Source organism: Fomitopsis serialis (assembly GCF_022376445.1).
Source record: "Fomitopsis serialis strain Sig1Antser10 chromosome Unknown B0H18scaffold_438, whole genome shotgun sequence".
Classification (NCBI taxonomy): Eukaryota; Fungi; Basidiomycota; class Agaricomycetes; order Polyporales; family Fomitopsidaceae; genus Fomitopsis; species Fomitopsis serialis.
Genome location: NW_025955398.1, coordinates 18,733 through 31,333, shown reverse-complemented (window position 1 = coordinate 31,333; position 12,601 = coordinate 18,733). Strand labels below are relative to the sequence as shown.

Below are 12,601 nucleotides of genomic sequence, written 5' to 3'. Positions count from 1 at the left end.
ACATTCTGCCCCTCGCGTAAGCCGCTAACGAAACAACAGCGAAGAACGGAATACTCACGGAAGGGCACAGATACGCAACAATGGACAGTATGCGTCCAACGCACGCAGTACGGTGAGTGGCAGTGAATCATGCTCACCATACCAAGCCAATGAACGGAGCTGGCGTAAAAATGGGATCGCCATAACCATGAAATGTTCTATGCATTGCAACGTGAGTGATGCTCAGACATACGAGCAACAAATACTATCGGCGCACCTATGTGTGAGACACTAAGGCGACGAGTAGGTAGTATCAGAACGCGCAGACTTCTGACCATCGCGGCGAAGAATGGGTCGGTCTGTATGCGGGCGACGAGAGCAGCTACCTTAGCTGCGCGCTCCTCCTCTAGCCTGAAGGCTTGTTCGGCAGCCGCATCAACTGGAGCTAGACCGAGGAATATAGTGTAAGACACTCGTTGGTCAACGCCGAATACAACGGCGATGTTGGCGAAGGCCATGGGCATCGCGAGGCTGTTGAAACCATGCGAGACGAGGCGGCACGTACACGCGTCTGCTGTCGAGAGGCAAGACAAGGCTTGTAGCCACACTTCCGGAGGAAGTGCGTAAGAGTAAGGCCGTAACATGATTGACGATGTGGACGAGCAGATGATGGAATTTGAACCTGAGCGGGTGATAAGCGTCGGACGCTTTATCTCCGCCACGAGCGCGTCGCGCGACGGCCATGAGGCTCACTCACTCACGGATTCGTCGAGTCGTTCCGGGAATCTCGAAGTTACTTACATCCATGATCCATCGCCGTATCGGATTGATGTCTCAACAATGTGTTAACGGATCTACTATGACATGTTGCCAGTGTAGGTACGTACTGAGAGAACGGCAACCATGCGCGAGCGATTACGCTTCCAAAGTCCGGTACGCGTAGGGGACCTCCTGGACCTCTTCAGACTCTGTTCAAGAATCGATGTCTTGTACATCCACACGTATACCTAGCGCGGGCCGGAGTACAGTGGCACTGAATCAAGCTTCTTCATCTCCTACTCCCTCACCCCACCTCCACCACTCCAGCTCCTGGACCAATAACACACCTGGTTTGCACACACGTCGACGACGTCGTTTCGTCACACACTACAACCTCCAATAGCGCATCTCTTCTGGGTGTCTATTCCTCGACGTGAACGCGAGAGCTACGGGATTCGTATCAACCCGTCTGCTAGCGGGCCTGACGCCTAGCGATGTGGGACGAGGTGAGTAGGCAGAATGCAGTGACAAACACGTCTACTTGCGCATAGTCTCCGTCTCCAGCTCACGGGTCCGACACAGTTCTAACCAAGGCAGACGGTACGGTGAGGCATCAAAACGAGCGGCAAGTCTTCTCAGACACAGATACAACGAGGTTGCTGTCGCGGACACAATCGCGCAATACTGAGCGATATACTGAGGACGGTTCTCCTTGACGTAGCCTAGCCATCTTCGGTGGGTAAGACGAAGGAGCATACGAACGAACGTATTCCCTGTACGAAGGTGTTGTCAGTGATAAACATAGGTCTCCATGAGGATATGCCAAACATACAGGCGGGCACGACTGGGAGTTCTTCGTCGGCATTCAAGCTACTCGTCCTCGCAACTCGCAAGTCATCTCCGTTGTGGATGAGACGGTGCACATGGTAACACTGCACGTTAAACCCATTTTCAGGAAGCCGCAGCCGCTTCCCATCCCTATATACGACGAGCGATGTTACGTTGAACCGAACATATCACCCACGCACTGCGGACGTCGTGAGGGCAATATCCAAGCTGGCAGCCGTGGTCGTAGGAGAAACAAGACGGCCGCATCGATACATAAAGCAGACGACCACCAGTCGCTGTCGCTGTTCAAATTTACTCCATGACTGGAAGTGTGCTTCCACCGACTGCGCAGCATGTTACGCGTTCCGGTCTCAACGTCATAAGCTCGACTGCTCTTGGCCGTCCGTGGAGACTTGTAAGAACGTTGTCAAATAGCATGTTCCGGTGGACCCGGTGGGGCGAGCCCTGTGGTACATGTTGACCTCGGCTTCTGTCGAACACATATGGCGACGCGACGCATAGCGACCGCATACATACGACGCAGTCCGATCCCTGGGTGACCTACGACCGGCGAACCGAAGATTCGCTCGATGATGGACGACCTGTGCATACCAACCTCGTTGCAAACCCCAGTAACGTGCGAGATGATACAGGCAGCGTACCAGTGGATCTAGTGCGCAAATCCGTGTGTATCGACCGTGTCTGTTCACGGACACACGAACACTGGGATAATGGTTTCCCGCGTGGACGACTGCGGCGTCGATGTGTCCTTTTCGTCATTGCGTCCGAGTCGTCCTCGGTGCCCAGATAAGCACTTCTTAGCACACAGTTTTGTTTGCCCTGTCTGCTCTGAACGCCTCTCAGCTGACAGCCTTCGATGATTCGGGTACAGCACACAACGGAAGAGAGGTGGTTCGTGGTTCGAACGAAGCGAGTGACCTATCCGTAAAGCGCGAATTGTGATTCGCTAACCCAGATTTCACACTCCGAAATGCTACTATCAGACTTTGATTAGACTATTGCTTTTGTAATCCCACAATACATCGCTCAGCCAACTACTGGCGGCCCCCCCCAGTCCATCTTACCAGCCTGCAGATGATGTCGAGGATAATATTGTCTGTGGCGAGCCGCCAAGACTGTAGCCCACTCTGATTCGGACTGGTGGCACCTATTTCAGGGTTCAAAACAAGCTGGTGCAGACCTCGACGAGTGAGTACGCCTCCTACTCAGGACAATAATGAGATGGTGTATGCCGACGTAGAACGGTCGTAGAACGTGTCTATCAAAAGGTATATTGAGGATATCAAAAGACAGCTCATTCTGATCCCGGAGTTCCGAGACCAGCAAGCGCGTATGTGCCACCGGGTGACCGGATAGTACTTAGTGTCTCAAAACCGACATCTGTGAGCTCAATTTTGGTCGGGTGTCATGATCTGTGAACGTTAACCATGCTCTCTGTACATATAAGGGACGTCGCCAGAGTGCGAGTAAAACTTGCGATCGTGCCGTTGTGTCGCAGCAATGCGATTGTCGGCCGTTAACGCGTTGCGACATCATATCACTTGCGGAGCGCCCCCTCGAACTCGCAGTCGGTCAGTTGACATCACCATCACTGGCATGAGGTCCTGCGTTGCCCTGTCCCATGACTACAATGTCCCTCAATCAGAAATCCGCCCTCGTATATGGGGCGCTATGGGGATGCCCGTATACCGTATCGTTCAAACGTTCCGGATCCTTCGTTCCGTCGGGACCTGTGATAATTGTTTGTGCGGTGATACACAAGGTACGCGACATGGCTGTGGCCCACGTATTTATACGAGCTCGCCTTTGAGGACGGAGACTCGTTTGCCCTCAGGTCCCACCTCCTTTGCATCACCCCTTCGTAGCCCAAAGGAAGGCTGGAGATGGTCGCCACGTCCTCACAGCTACCGGCCGCCGCCATGTCCCCCGAATCCGACAAGGACATCGAGGAGGCGCGCATCGAGGATCCCAACACCGAGGGCACGCGTTTCCAAGCTGCCTTGGGCGAACGCGCACGGCGGAGGCAGTTCTTCTCTCGTCTGGACACTGAAGTCGCGGACGCCGTGAACAAGGATGCGGAGACGGTAGAGTTCACGGCGGACGAGGAGAAGACAGTGCGGAGGAAGATCGACCGACGGGTCCTGTCGCTGGTTATCGGGAGGTCAGTCCCATTCGCAATCCTGAGTCGATATGCACCAAATGTTGACGCGCATGGACCGAAGTTATCTCTGTACGTGACCGAGAAGCCTCAGGGACATGCTCCCTATACTGATTTCTATTTCTGTGTGTTCTCGAAATAGTCAACCAATTCGGTAAGGCGCAGCTCATATGCCGGTTTAACTCGTATTCACTATTGTCTTACCAGATCGTACTAATATGTACGCACCCTCGATCAGAGTCCGGAGCGACTTCTGTGACTGATGATCTATCCAGCGGAAACGTCCACACTGTGGCAGCATTCAATGAGAACTATGTGTGTGTCGCCTTGTTGCTATCGTACTCTTCACTGAGTATGACTTTCGTAGGGCGTCACGAACAACAACAAATGGACCCTCGCGTTGAGCGTCTTCTACATCGGATACTGTGCGTTTCTGGCCCACTACCGCTGTATCAGGACGACGTAGCTCATGCCGAGCTTCTAGGCCTGCTTGAGATGCCTGCCAACGGTACGTTCGGACACGAAGCGATGCGACCTCCGGCTAACGGTTCAGTCCAGTGCTACAACGCCGAATCGGCGCCAACAGGTTCTTCTTCATGTCACTTACCTGGTGGGGCCTGTCTTCGCTATCGTTCGTGTATGCGAAGAGCTACACCGGGTTGTTGATTCTGCGGTACGTCATCTTAGTACTGCATGATCGGACGCGCGGAATCTTATCGAGATCATACGTAGGGTCCTCCTTGGCATCGGCGAGGCGGGATACTACGCGGGCATGGTGTACTACCTTTCCTTTTGGTATAAACGGTGCGCCTTCCTTCGATGTTGTCTCTCGTGCCTGACTGATGATTCCCTGCGAAGACACGAACTCGCTATGCGGATCAGGTAGGAATCACATGTCGAAGAGAGTCAACAGCACGACTCAAGCATCCTTGATGCAGTATCTGTATGACCGGCACATACCCAGGCGCCATTAGCGTATGAACATGCATTAGTAGGGTTGAAGCCGCATAGCTGACGCTGCTCTCGCAGGGCTTGATCGCCTTCGGCCTGCTCCGAGTGCACACGTCGGTTCTGAAAGGATGGCAATTCCTCTTCCTCGTGAGTACTCTCATGAGTCGGTCTGGCGGGTCATCATCTGACACCGCTGTGAAGCTCGAGGCCATCCCGACCATCATCATGGCATCCCTGTTGCTGGTGTTCCTCCCTTCGTTCCCGTTCACCGCCTCGTTCTTGACGCCCCGCCAGAGAGCGATCGCTCAGGCAAGTTCATAGCAGCCTTGTAGCCACGCGTCACTTCAATTGACTTCGCTCCGTAGGCACGCCTGAACCGAGACCAGAAACCGACGTCGCACGGGGGCATGGGCGCCTTCCGCGCATTCACCCTCGTCGTGTCTGACCTCAACGCATGGCTCCTCATGGTCATCTACTGCGGGTGTACGTCTTGCCGAATATCTCCGTATACGTCTGGTCTGAACGAAACATTTTTCAGTCAATGTTGGCACTGCGACGATCACATACTTCCTGCCTACGGCATGTGTTCTCCTAGCAGAGATGATCAGTTGGTTAACTAACGCTGGTCAAACAGCTCATCGTCGAGCTCGGATTCAGCGGTATCGACGCCCAGGGCATGACAGTCGCACCGTACTTCGCAGGGTGGTTCCTCGTGGTCTTCCAGGCGTGGCACTCGGTTTGTAATCTCACTATTTCACCGTTCGCTTTTGATGAACCTTGTCATCTGTAGGATCGTACGCGCGATCGTGGCTGGCACGTCATGCTGTCCACGGCGATCGCATTCATCGGCTACCTCATTCTTGCCACGAGTGTGCAGAAGAGCGTCGGCGCGGGCTACTTCGCATTGTTCCTCGTTGTTGGCGGGAACTTCAGTCTGTTCCCATTGGTGATGTGCGTTTCGGTTTTGGGTCGCATGAAAACAGCACGCTGATATCCACTCTGCCTGTGCAGGAGCTGGGCAGCGAACTGTTTCTCGCCGACTCCCAAGCGTGGTGTGGGCACCGCGTTCATCGTGTCCATCGCGAACTGCATCTCCATGTCAGTCCACTTTGTCGCCGCTTCGCCGCTCGTATGCATTCTGAAGCGCTATGGCGTTTAGTGCGGCGCCGCAGATCTACTTCGACAACAACGACGACTACCGAAAAGGCCATGCAATCTCCGCAGGGTGAGCCCGATCTATTGCTGTTGTTCTCCGCGACGCTAAAACTGCTGCCGGGACGGAACAGGTGTCTATTTGCATCCATGCTCGCAGCGTTCATCCTCCGCACGCGGCTGGCACGCAAGAACAAGAAGAACGGAGTGCGCCTCCAGGCCATGACCCAGGACGAGAAGACGGAGTTGTCGGAGGAGCCGGAGATCGCGGACACGGATCCGCGGTATGTATTCATGGTGTAAGACGGAGAGCCGGCAGGACGCTAGGGCACAAGATTACGAAGACATCCTTTCACGATCATGTTGTTGTACATTAGAGTCCTTTGCACGATATGCATGAGCTGTACTTCCTAGATGCATGACTCGGGTGCATGGTTTGTACATGTGAGAACAGTTGAAGGCAAGCCGTCGATATGATGACAACTGCGATATTATGACAGTCGCTCAATAGAAGCGGTACGCATTCGGTTACGGTGCACTCAAACTGTGCAGACAAGTACTGTCTATAGCGAGACCTGGTAATGCATTACTAGGGTGCGATCATTGGGATACGGATTCGTGTATAGGAACGCTAGCTGTGTTTATAGAAACTGACGCTCGAGCAGCAAGAGCCTTCGATGACACCCAAGAGTAACGAATACGTTGTAGTGTGCATGTCCAGGTCACTGCTGCGATGTCGATTGGAAGCACAGCCGTCATATGTCCAACACCGCTTTGATTCGTAGCTCGAGGCTAGGAGATAGCCCGTCCTTGCCACGTATCTTCGGCTTGACAGTGTTGCTTCCGACCCGATAGAAGTCGTAGTCGACCCCCGCGTGTTCGAAGTGAAAGTACCGCACCAGAGTTGCGATCAGTATCTGTACAAGAAATCAGCGTGACATCCCGGAAAGGAGAGAACAGTGCTGACTGACCTTGAACTCCGCTAGTGCTGGTGATTGCCATTAAGTGTCAATGAGAGAACGCGCGCAGTTTTTTCACCTACCAAAGTGACGTCCGACACAGATCTTTGGTCTAGGAGTAAGGCTTGCATCAACATCGCACTTCCAGGCGGATATACGTTGACAACGTACCCATCCCCAAATGATAGCACATGCCCAGGAGCACGGACTGTCTTGACGCTCTCCGGCAGCCTCTTTCCGTTGTCTAGCCATCGTTCCGGTCTGAACACTTCTGAATCGGGTCCCCATATATCAGGATCGTTGTTGATGCCGCCACGTATGGGGATGTGGACGAGTTGCCCTGGCTTAACAACGACATGCGTAGCCCCCGTCGATCGGACGGGAAACTGCAAAGGGATACTCTCCTCGACTGTCGCCTCCCGTGTAAGGTTCATTACGATTGAATACGTGCGCATAGTTTCGCGTGCGACGGCGTCCAGGTACAGCAACTGCGTAGCACTCGCAAGATCATCATAGGTCGGGTCTCTGCCCGTGACATCTGCAAACGAGACGAGTTCTGCTCGAAGCTTGGACTGTATAGCAGGCTGGAGCGCGAGTTCGTGCAAGCATTCCTGCGATTCGAGACTGTCAGTTAACATAAAAGTAACATTGATGAAGCGTCATCATACCCTATTGCACTAGCAGTCGTTTCATAACCTGCGAAAATGACGGCTAGGATCTAACAAAATGGCGTCAGCACGTAAGAACATTGATGAATCTACTCCATCACGTACATTCGCGATGGCCAGATCTCGGTCCATTGGCTTCCCAGATAGGACCTTGCTGTTGTCTATCCGACATCGAAGGATCCTATTAGTACCTTCCTCTGCAAAAACATCATATGAGCAGAGCAACACGTACTCATGGCTTCCAGCAACTTGGAATGCATTCCATCACTTCTCATGCACTCGATCTCGCTGTCCTTCCACACCCTGTCAGCAACCTTGCCCAGTTCCGCCTTCATAATGCGCGGCCAGCGCTTGATTGGGATAGGTAATTTCCAGAGTACTGGGAATGCCTCGACGAACGATTCCGCAACAAGTGCAGCGTTCGTTAGAGGGAGATTGGCAATCTTGGCGAGCAGGGAGGAAAGAGACGCATTGTCGGAGATCGCATAAGAGAACGTCGTCATGCTGATGGCGTCAATTCTAGCATCAGGAAAACCCTACTTTCGGAATAACAACGAATGATGTATTATTACTGCGAAAAATGAGTAATTGTAGCCATTCTTTTGTTCGTTGTAGTAGTGCTTTATTCGCTATGGTCCGGAGGTCGACCTACGAATAACAGGATATTGTGCTGAATACAGTCGTGTTAGGGGCAGGGTTCCTCACTATTAGATGAATCATTGTCTTTATTCTTAATGTTCGCAGTGCATTCCACACAGACGCATAGGTGCGAAAAAACATGAGATGCATAATAATGTACTGACAGCGATCCAATACGATACAAACACAGCCAACATGACTCATTGGTAGAGCTACTCGTGATATATACTACTCGTAATCAATCCCTATTGTACTCCTACCTGCATGCATACAGGACCACCAGAGCAGGTACGACTTTTGCGCGGGTGTGGACTAGCGAGCGGGCGAGCAGATGCGCGAGCAAGAGTACGAGCGAGAGGGTGTCGAGCGAGAGGGTTGTCGAGCGAGAGGGTGTCGAGCGAGAGGGTGTCGAGCGAGAGGGTGTCGAGCGAGAGGGTGTCGAGCGAGAGGGTGTGCCAGTGAGAGGGCGTGCGTGCGCCAGCGAGAGGGCGCACAGGCGAGAGGGTGAGTAGACGAGAGATTGCACGGGCGAGAGGTCGCGCGAGCGAGAGGTTGCGCAGGCGAGATGATGCAGGGGCATGTGAGAGCAGGTGATCAGGCGAGAGCCAGTGGGTGAGCCAGAGAACCGACAAGCCACCGAGTGAACAGGTGAAACCAGAGATAGGCGAGCGCACGGGCGGGCGAGAGGGTGAGTGTATGAGAAATCGAGCCATTGAGACGACACTAGTGGTCGAGAGTGAGGTCGAAAGGACGCACGAGAGCGAGACAGGGAGGCAACGAGAAGCCGAGAGAGTGAGCATGCAAGAGGGCGGAAGGCTGAAAGCACAAGTATGCAGGCGAGGCAGGGCAGGCGAGATGACAGGCCCCATTGGCTGAGTAGGGCGGAGAGAGTCGGATGCGAGAGCGAGTGTGCAAGAAGGGGCGACTCTGACCAATGACCAGACGGGCGGCGGCGTGACAGATGGCAGGCAGGGGCAGGCGAGCATGCAAGAGGGCAGATGGGTGGACAAGCTTGGAGGTAACACGCTTGTAGGTAGGCGAGAGAGAGCAACTGACCGCCAGGTCGACGCGCAAGTGCGTCCGAGTCGCGGCTTGTGAGCGAACGAGAAGGGTAGTAAGTACAGCGAACATACCGTTGAGCCTTCCCACACTCTTCCTAAAGTGCTCGTGCTTGTGTTTCTTTGCCTTCTACCCTTGCCTCTTCGTTCCACTTTTGTCGCGCTGGGCGGCCGCGCAATCCTGTCGCTCAGAACCGGTCCTTCATGCGCAGTACGTGAGTTCGAGCCCGCATGATCGTGCTGCAGCTTACCAGAGCCACGCAAGCGGTGCGTTCGAGTCAAAAGACACGGGGATAGACGGAGAATGGGGAGAGACGGAGAATGGGGAGAGACGGAGAATGGGGAGGGACAGAGAACGGCTTGTTGTCACTGCAACTCATGAGAAGTGCTAAGCGCCTCAGCCACGACACGTCACGCGCGCTCGCAGGACTTCCTCCGGGTCCCCTCCTCCCTCAGTCCCTGTTCGTCACATCTGGTTCGCCCTCGCTTTCCCGCCGCTGACCTCCAGTACACACAAGTGGACCCGTCCGCGGGAGCCTGAGGCGGCACGTACATCGGACCACTAATTGGACCAAGATTGCGTTGTACGCAACTGCAACAAGCCCCAGCGACGCGCTAAGAGCGTCACTGAAGGCTCGCGAAGGGTTAAGATGCAGGGAGGAATGCGGGTTGCGCCCAGCAGGGCCAGCGAGTCAGGTGAGTACCCCACTTTTCACCTTGACTCCGGGAATGCCCACCAAGGACGAGTGGATAGAGCCTAGGTGCACGTTTGCTCAACAAGCACAAGTGCATACGAATACAACGCGCATTAGTACGACAAGGGCCAGCTTGCCGCACACTAATATTATGATGCAGTGCCCAAGCCCGGTACAACGCAGCTCATCGAGCAGGACCGCGATGAGCAACAGTTTGCCGGACACTGAGTGCGGCGTGCAAGGGCCCGCCGAGCAGCAGCCCGACGTGCATAGGCTTATTGAGGATGGGTACGCCACGGCGTCCCCTTACTGGTTTGTCTGCTAACTCGCTCGCTCGTCGACTCGGTAACCCGCTCTCGCCCTCCCTCGCCCTCGCCCTAGCTCGCCCACCCGCTATCCCACTTGCCCGCCGTCTCACACGCCCGCTGCTCCCCTCACCCATTATCGAATCGGCTGTCGCTCGGGGCCCTCGCCCGCCGTCCTGCTCGCCCACCATCTCGCTATCCCGTCGTCCCTCCAAGTACTCGTCTTCCTCTTGGCGCTCGCTTGTTGTCCCTCTCGCTGTCCTGCTTACCCACCATTATGCTCACCCGCCATTCTGCCTGCCTGCTGTCCCGCGCGCCCGCTGTCTTACTTGCCTATGCGGACACTGTACCTGCTGTGGCGGATTTGTACCCGGATGGGTACGTGCATGGGTTGAGCCTAGAGTACGCTTAGGTATACCTGTGCTCGGCCCCAGGCGAATGACTCCTGTGATACCGACTTGTAATGATGTAGTCTAGACCCTTGAGCTCAATACTATGCAGTCCGTCATTTTATAGACAATGTGTGCCCAGTGAGACGAATACATGCATATTATTGCACATGCGAGAAACAAGTACCGACTTCGGAATAATACTCACGAATATGAGAGGCGTGATGCATTGGATTGATAATGGCAAGGTAGTATTGAGTGTTCTGCCGTGTTCCGCGTATTATTGACAATTTTAGAACATTACCACGAATTACGGAAAGAGGGTTTTCCTGATGTACAGCATCAAGTCAGCATCGAATCAACAAAGTGACGGTGGCACGAACGCGAGGCTCTGCAATTCATGGCTGACGTCAAGGGTCAGGCCGGATGAGCCTGCATGGTCAAGCTTGTTTTCCCAGTCTGCCCGTAGCTGGGTCGTATCACGTTGAGTGGAGTGGTAAGCACTTCATACGGATTGACACCGACCTTGTTTGCGAGGTCAATGATAACCTGCGAGACTTCGCGAACGTTGGCGGATCTTTGCCTTCGAGTTCAGACAAATACTCAGCGCATAACAGGGTATAATCCGTACGTGAACGCAGAGTTGAGTACTGTCCTTTGTTGTTTGTGGAAATCGCCTGATTCCGAACAAAGTGAGCATCACAAACAAAGTTAGCGCATCCTGGCCAATGGACGAACCTTCAGCAGTGAAAATTGACTCGCCGAACTGATCGTCATTGCACTTGAGGACGTTGTATAGATAAACAAGACCCTGATACGTACGAACTCCGCCACCATAGCACGGTTCGACTCATTACGAATGTAACTGTAAGACCCGAGTACATGAGAGGCGCCCTTTGGGTCACCCATGACTAGCTCAGTTGTCTGTAATGTGGGTCAGGAGTCATGGAAAACGAGCGACGCGGTATAATGTCGACTTACCCCGAAAGGGCCTCTGACTTTGTACGTTTGCCCATACTTACTTCTCCAGCGGCTGAAGAGACTCCCGGCAGGTGCGCTGTGCAAATCATACCTGTAGCCCAGGATCCAGCTCGACGGTGTTGGGCCTGCAAGCTCAGGGAGCCTTGAGTATGCCTGCCGGAGGTGCCTCGCGAGCACTGTCAGAAAGCAGAGAGCGACCAAGGCAACGGCAGCGCTCATGACTAAAAGGTAGTAGGGTTGTGTGAAGCTTACGGTGTGGTTCGCCAATGATTCCGTTTTATAAGATACACGCACGACTTTTCTCGTCTGCGCTGATGGAGTTTCGTCGAGACTCAATACAGGCCCAACCCGGCTAGGTGGGACAAATTTTGACGCATACGCGTGAATGTGGTCGAGACTAGGAAAGCGGCGTGCCGGCACGCCAAATGGGGACCGACATGATGCGTATGTATTATCCGCTCGGCGTCCAATCATACGTCTGACTTTATTGAGTGGGCTAGAGCGATAGCTTGTGACCAAGTGAGACGTACCCAAGACAAACGCCTTCTATCACCTGGAGTAGTGTGCCGCTTGACTGGAATGTGGCTGCTCTCAGTAGCTCAGCGAAGCGTCGCAAGCTCATTCATCTTCGTTATTCACGACTGTTTCATCAAGGATTGTTTGGGTTTGATCTTGGCCTGACACCGCCGATTCATCTTTTGCGATATCTCGATAGACAAGGTACACACCGGGCCTCCTACGTCAATACCGTATGTAATTGCGGCGGCCATCTCGCCGGGTTTCACAGAAATGGTGCGAGTTCCAGACGGAGCTACGCCGGGCCCGAGACAATGTAGGGTGGATGGGGGATGATGGCCAGGCCCGAGTGAGGTTGCGGTGATACTGAGACAGGCGTTACGAATCCGGTTACCGGTAGTTCATGCATTGAGGATCGTTGAACTCTTGTCTGCGGCTAGGCTACGCTTGTGATTGAAGGAAGCAGCGGTTTCACCCCAGTCATCGTTATTATTGTCTAAGGTGGACGGGTAGATATTCAGTGAAATGCGGCCCTAGAGAAGG

At 53.9% G+C, this 12,601-nt stretch overlaps 5 protein-coding genes across 5 annotated transcripts; 1 reads left to right on the top strand and 4 right to left on the bottom strand.

Annotated features, from left to right (window-relative positions):
- Nucleotides 1–244: 244 nt before the first annotated feature.
- B0H18DRAFT_1129888 (uncharacterized protein) lies at nt 245–503 on the bottom strand (the record flags this gene model as incomplete). The annotated part of the gene is made up of 2 exons (XM_048035443.1): nt 245–256; nt 315–503. The coding sequence occupies 2 exons, from the start codon at nt 501–503 to the stop codon at nt 245–247; spliced, it is 201 nt and encodes a 66-aa protein (XP_047884606.1).
- Nucleotides 504–3,297: 2,794 nt separating this feature from the next.
- On the top strand, nt 3,298–6,269 carry B0H18DRAFT_448526 (MFS general substrate transporter). The gene is made up of 20 exons (XM_048038136.1): nt 3,298–3,748; nt 3,810–3,817; nt 3,888–3,899; nt 3,953–3,965; nt 4,021–4,060; nt 4,113–4,170; nt 4,230–4,253; nt 4,304–4,418; nt 4,478–4,549; nt 4,604–4,627; nt 4,684–4,720; nt 4,775–4,843; nt 4,898–5,005; nt 5,062–5,179; nt 5,235–5,275; nt 5,331–5,432; nt 5,487–5,647; nt 5,708–5,794; nt 5,856–5,921; nt 5,983–6,269. The coding sequence occupies exons 1-20, from the start codon at nt 3,471–3,473 to the stop codon at nt 6,149–6,151; spliced, it is 1,602 nt and encodes a 533-aa protein (XP_047884605.1). The 5' UTR covers nt 3,298–3,470; the 3' UTR covers nt 6,152–6,269.
- Nucleotides 6,270–6,357: 88 nt separating this feature from the next.
- Nucleotides 6,358–7,978, bottom strand: B0H18DRAFT_1177609 (cytochrome P450; the record flags this gene model as incomplete). The annotated part of the gene is made up of 7 exons (XM_048035942.1): nt 6,358–6,765; nt 6,820–6,836; nt 6,891–6,919; nt 6,979–7,431; nt 7,476–7,525; nt 7,581–7,672; nt 7,708–7,978. The coding sequence occupies 7 exons, from the start codon at nt 7,976–7,978 to the stop codon at nt 6,604–6,606; spliced, it is 1,074 nt and encodes a 357-aa protein (XP_047884604.1). The 3' UTR covers nt 6,358–6,603.
- A 396-nt stretch (nt 7,979–8,374) lies between these two features.
- On the bottom strand, nt 8,375–9,273 carry B0H18DRAFT_1068233 (uncharacterized protein; the record flags this gene model as incomplete). Its single annotated transcript, XM_048031191.1, has 2 exons — nt 9,248–9,273; nt 8,375–9,042 (listed from the first exon to the last, which is right to left on the bottom strand). A coding segment is annotated over exon 2 (609 nt), but the record flags the coding sequence as incomplete, so codon positions are not given.
- Nucleotides 9,274–11,297: 2,024 nt separating this feature from the next.
- On the bottom strand, nt 11,298–11,650 carry B0H18DRAFT_841071 (uncharacterized protein; the record flags this gene model as incomplete). The annotated part of the gene is made up of 3 exons (XM_048039494.1): nt 11,298–11,327; nt 11,384–11,485; nt 11,543–11,650. Coding segments are annotated over 3 exons (240 nt in total), but the record flags the coding sequence as incomplete, so codon positions are not given.
- Nucleotides 11,651–12,601: the final 951 nt, after the last annotated feature.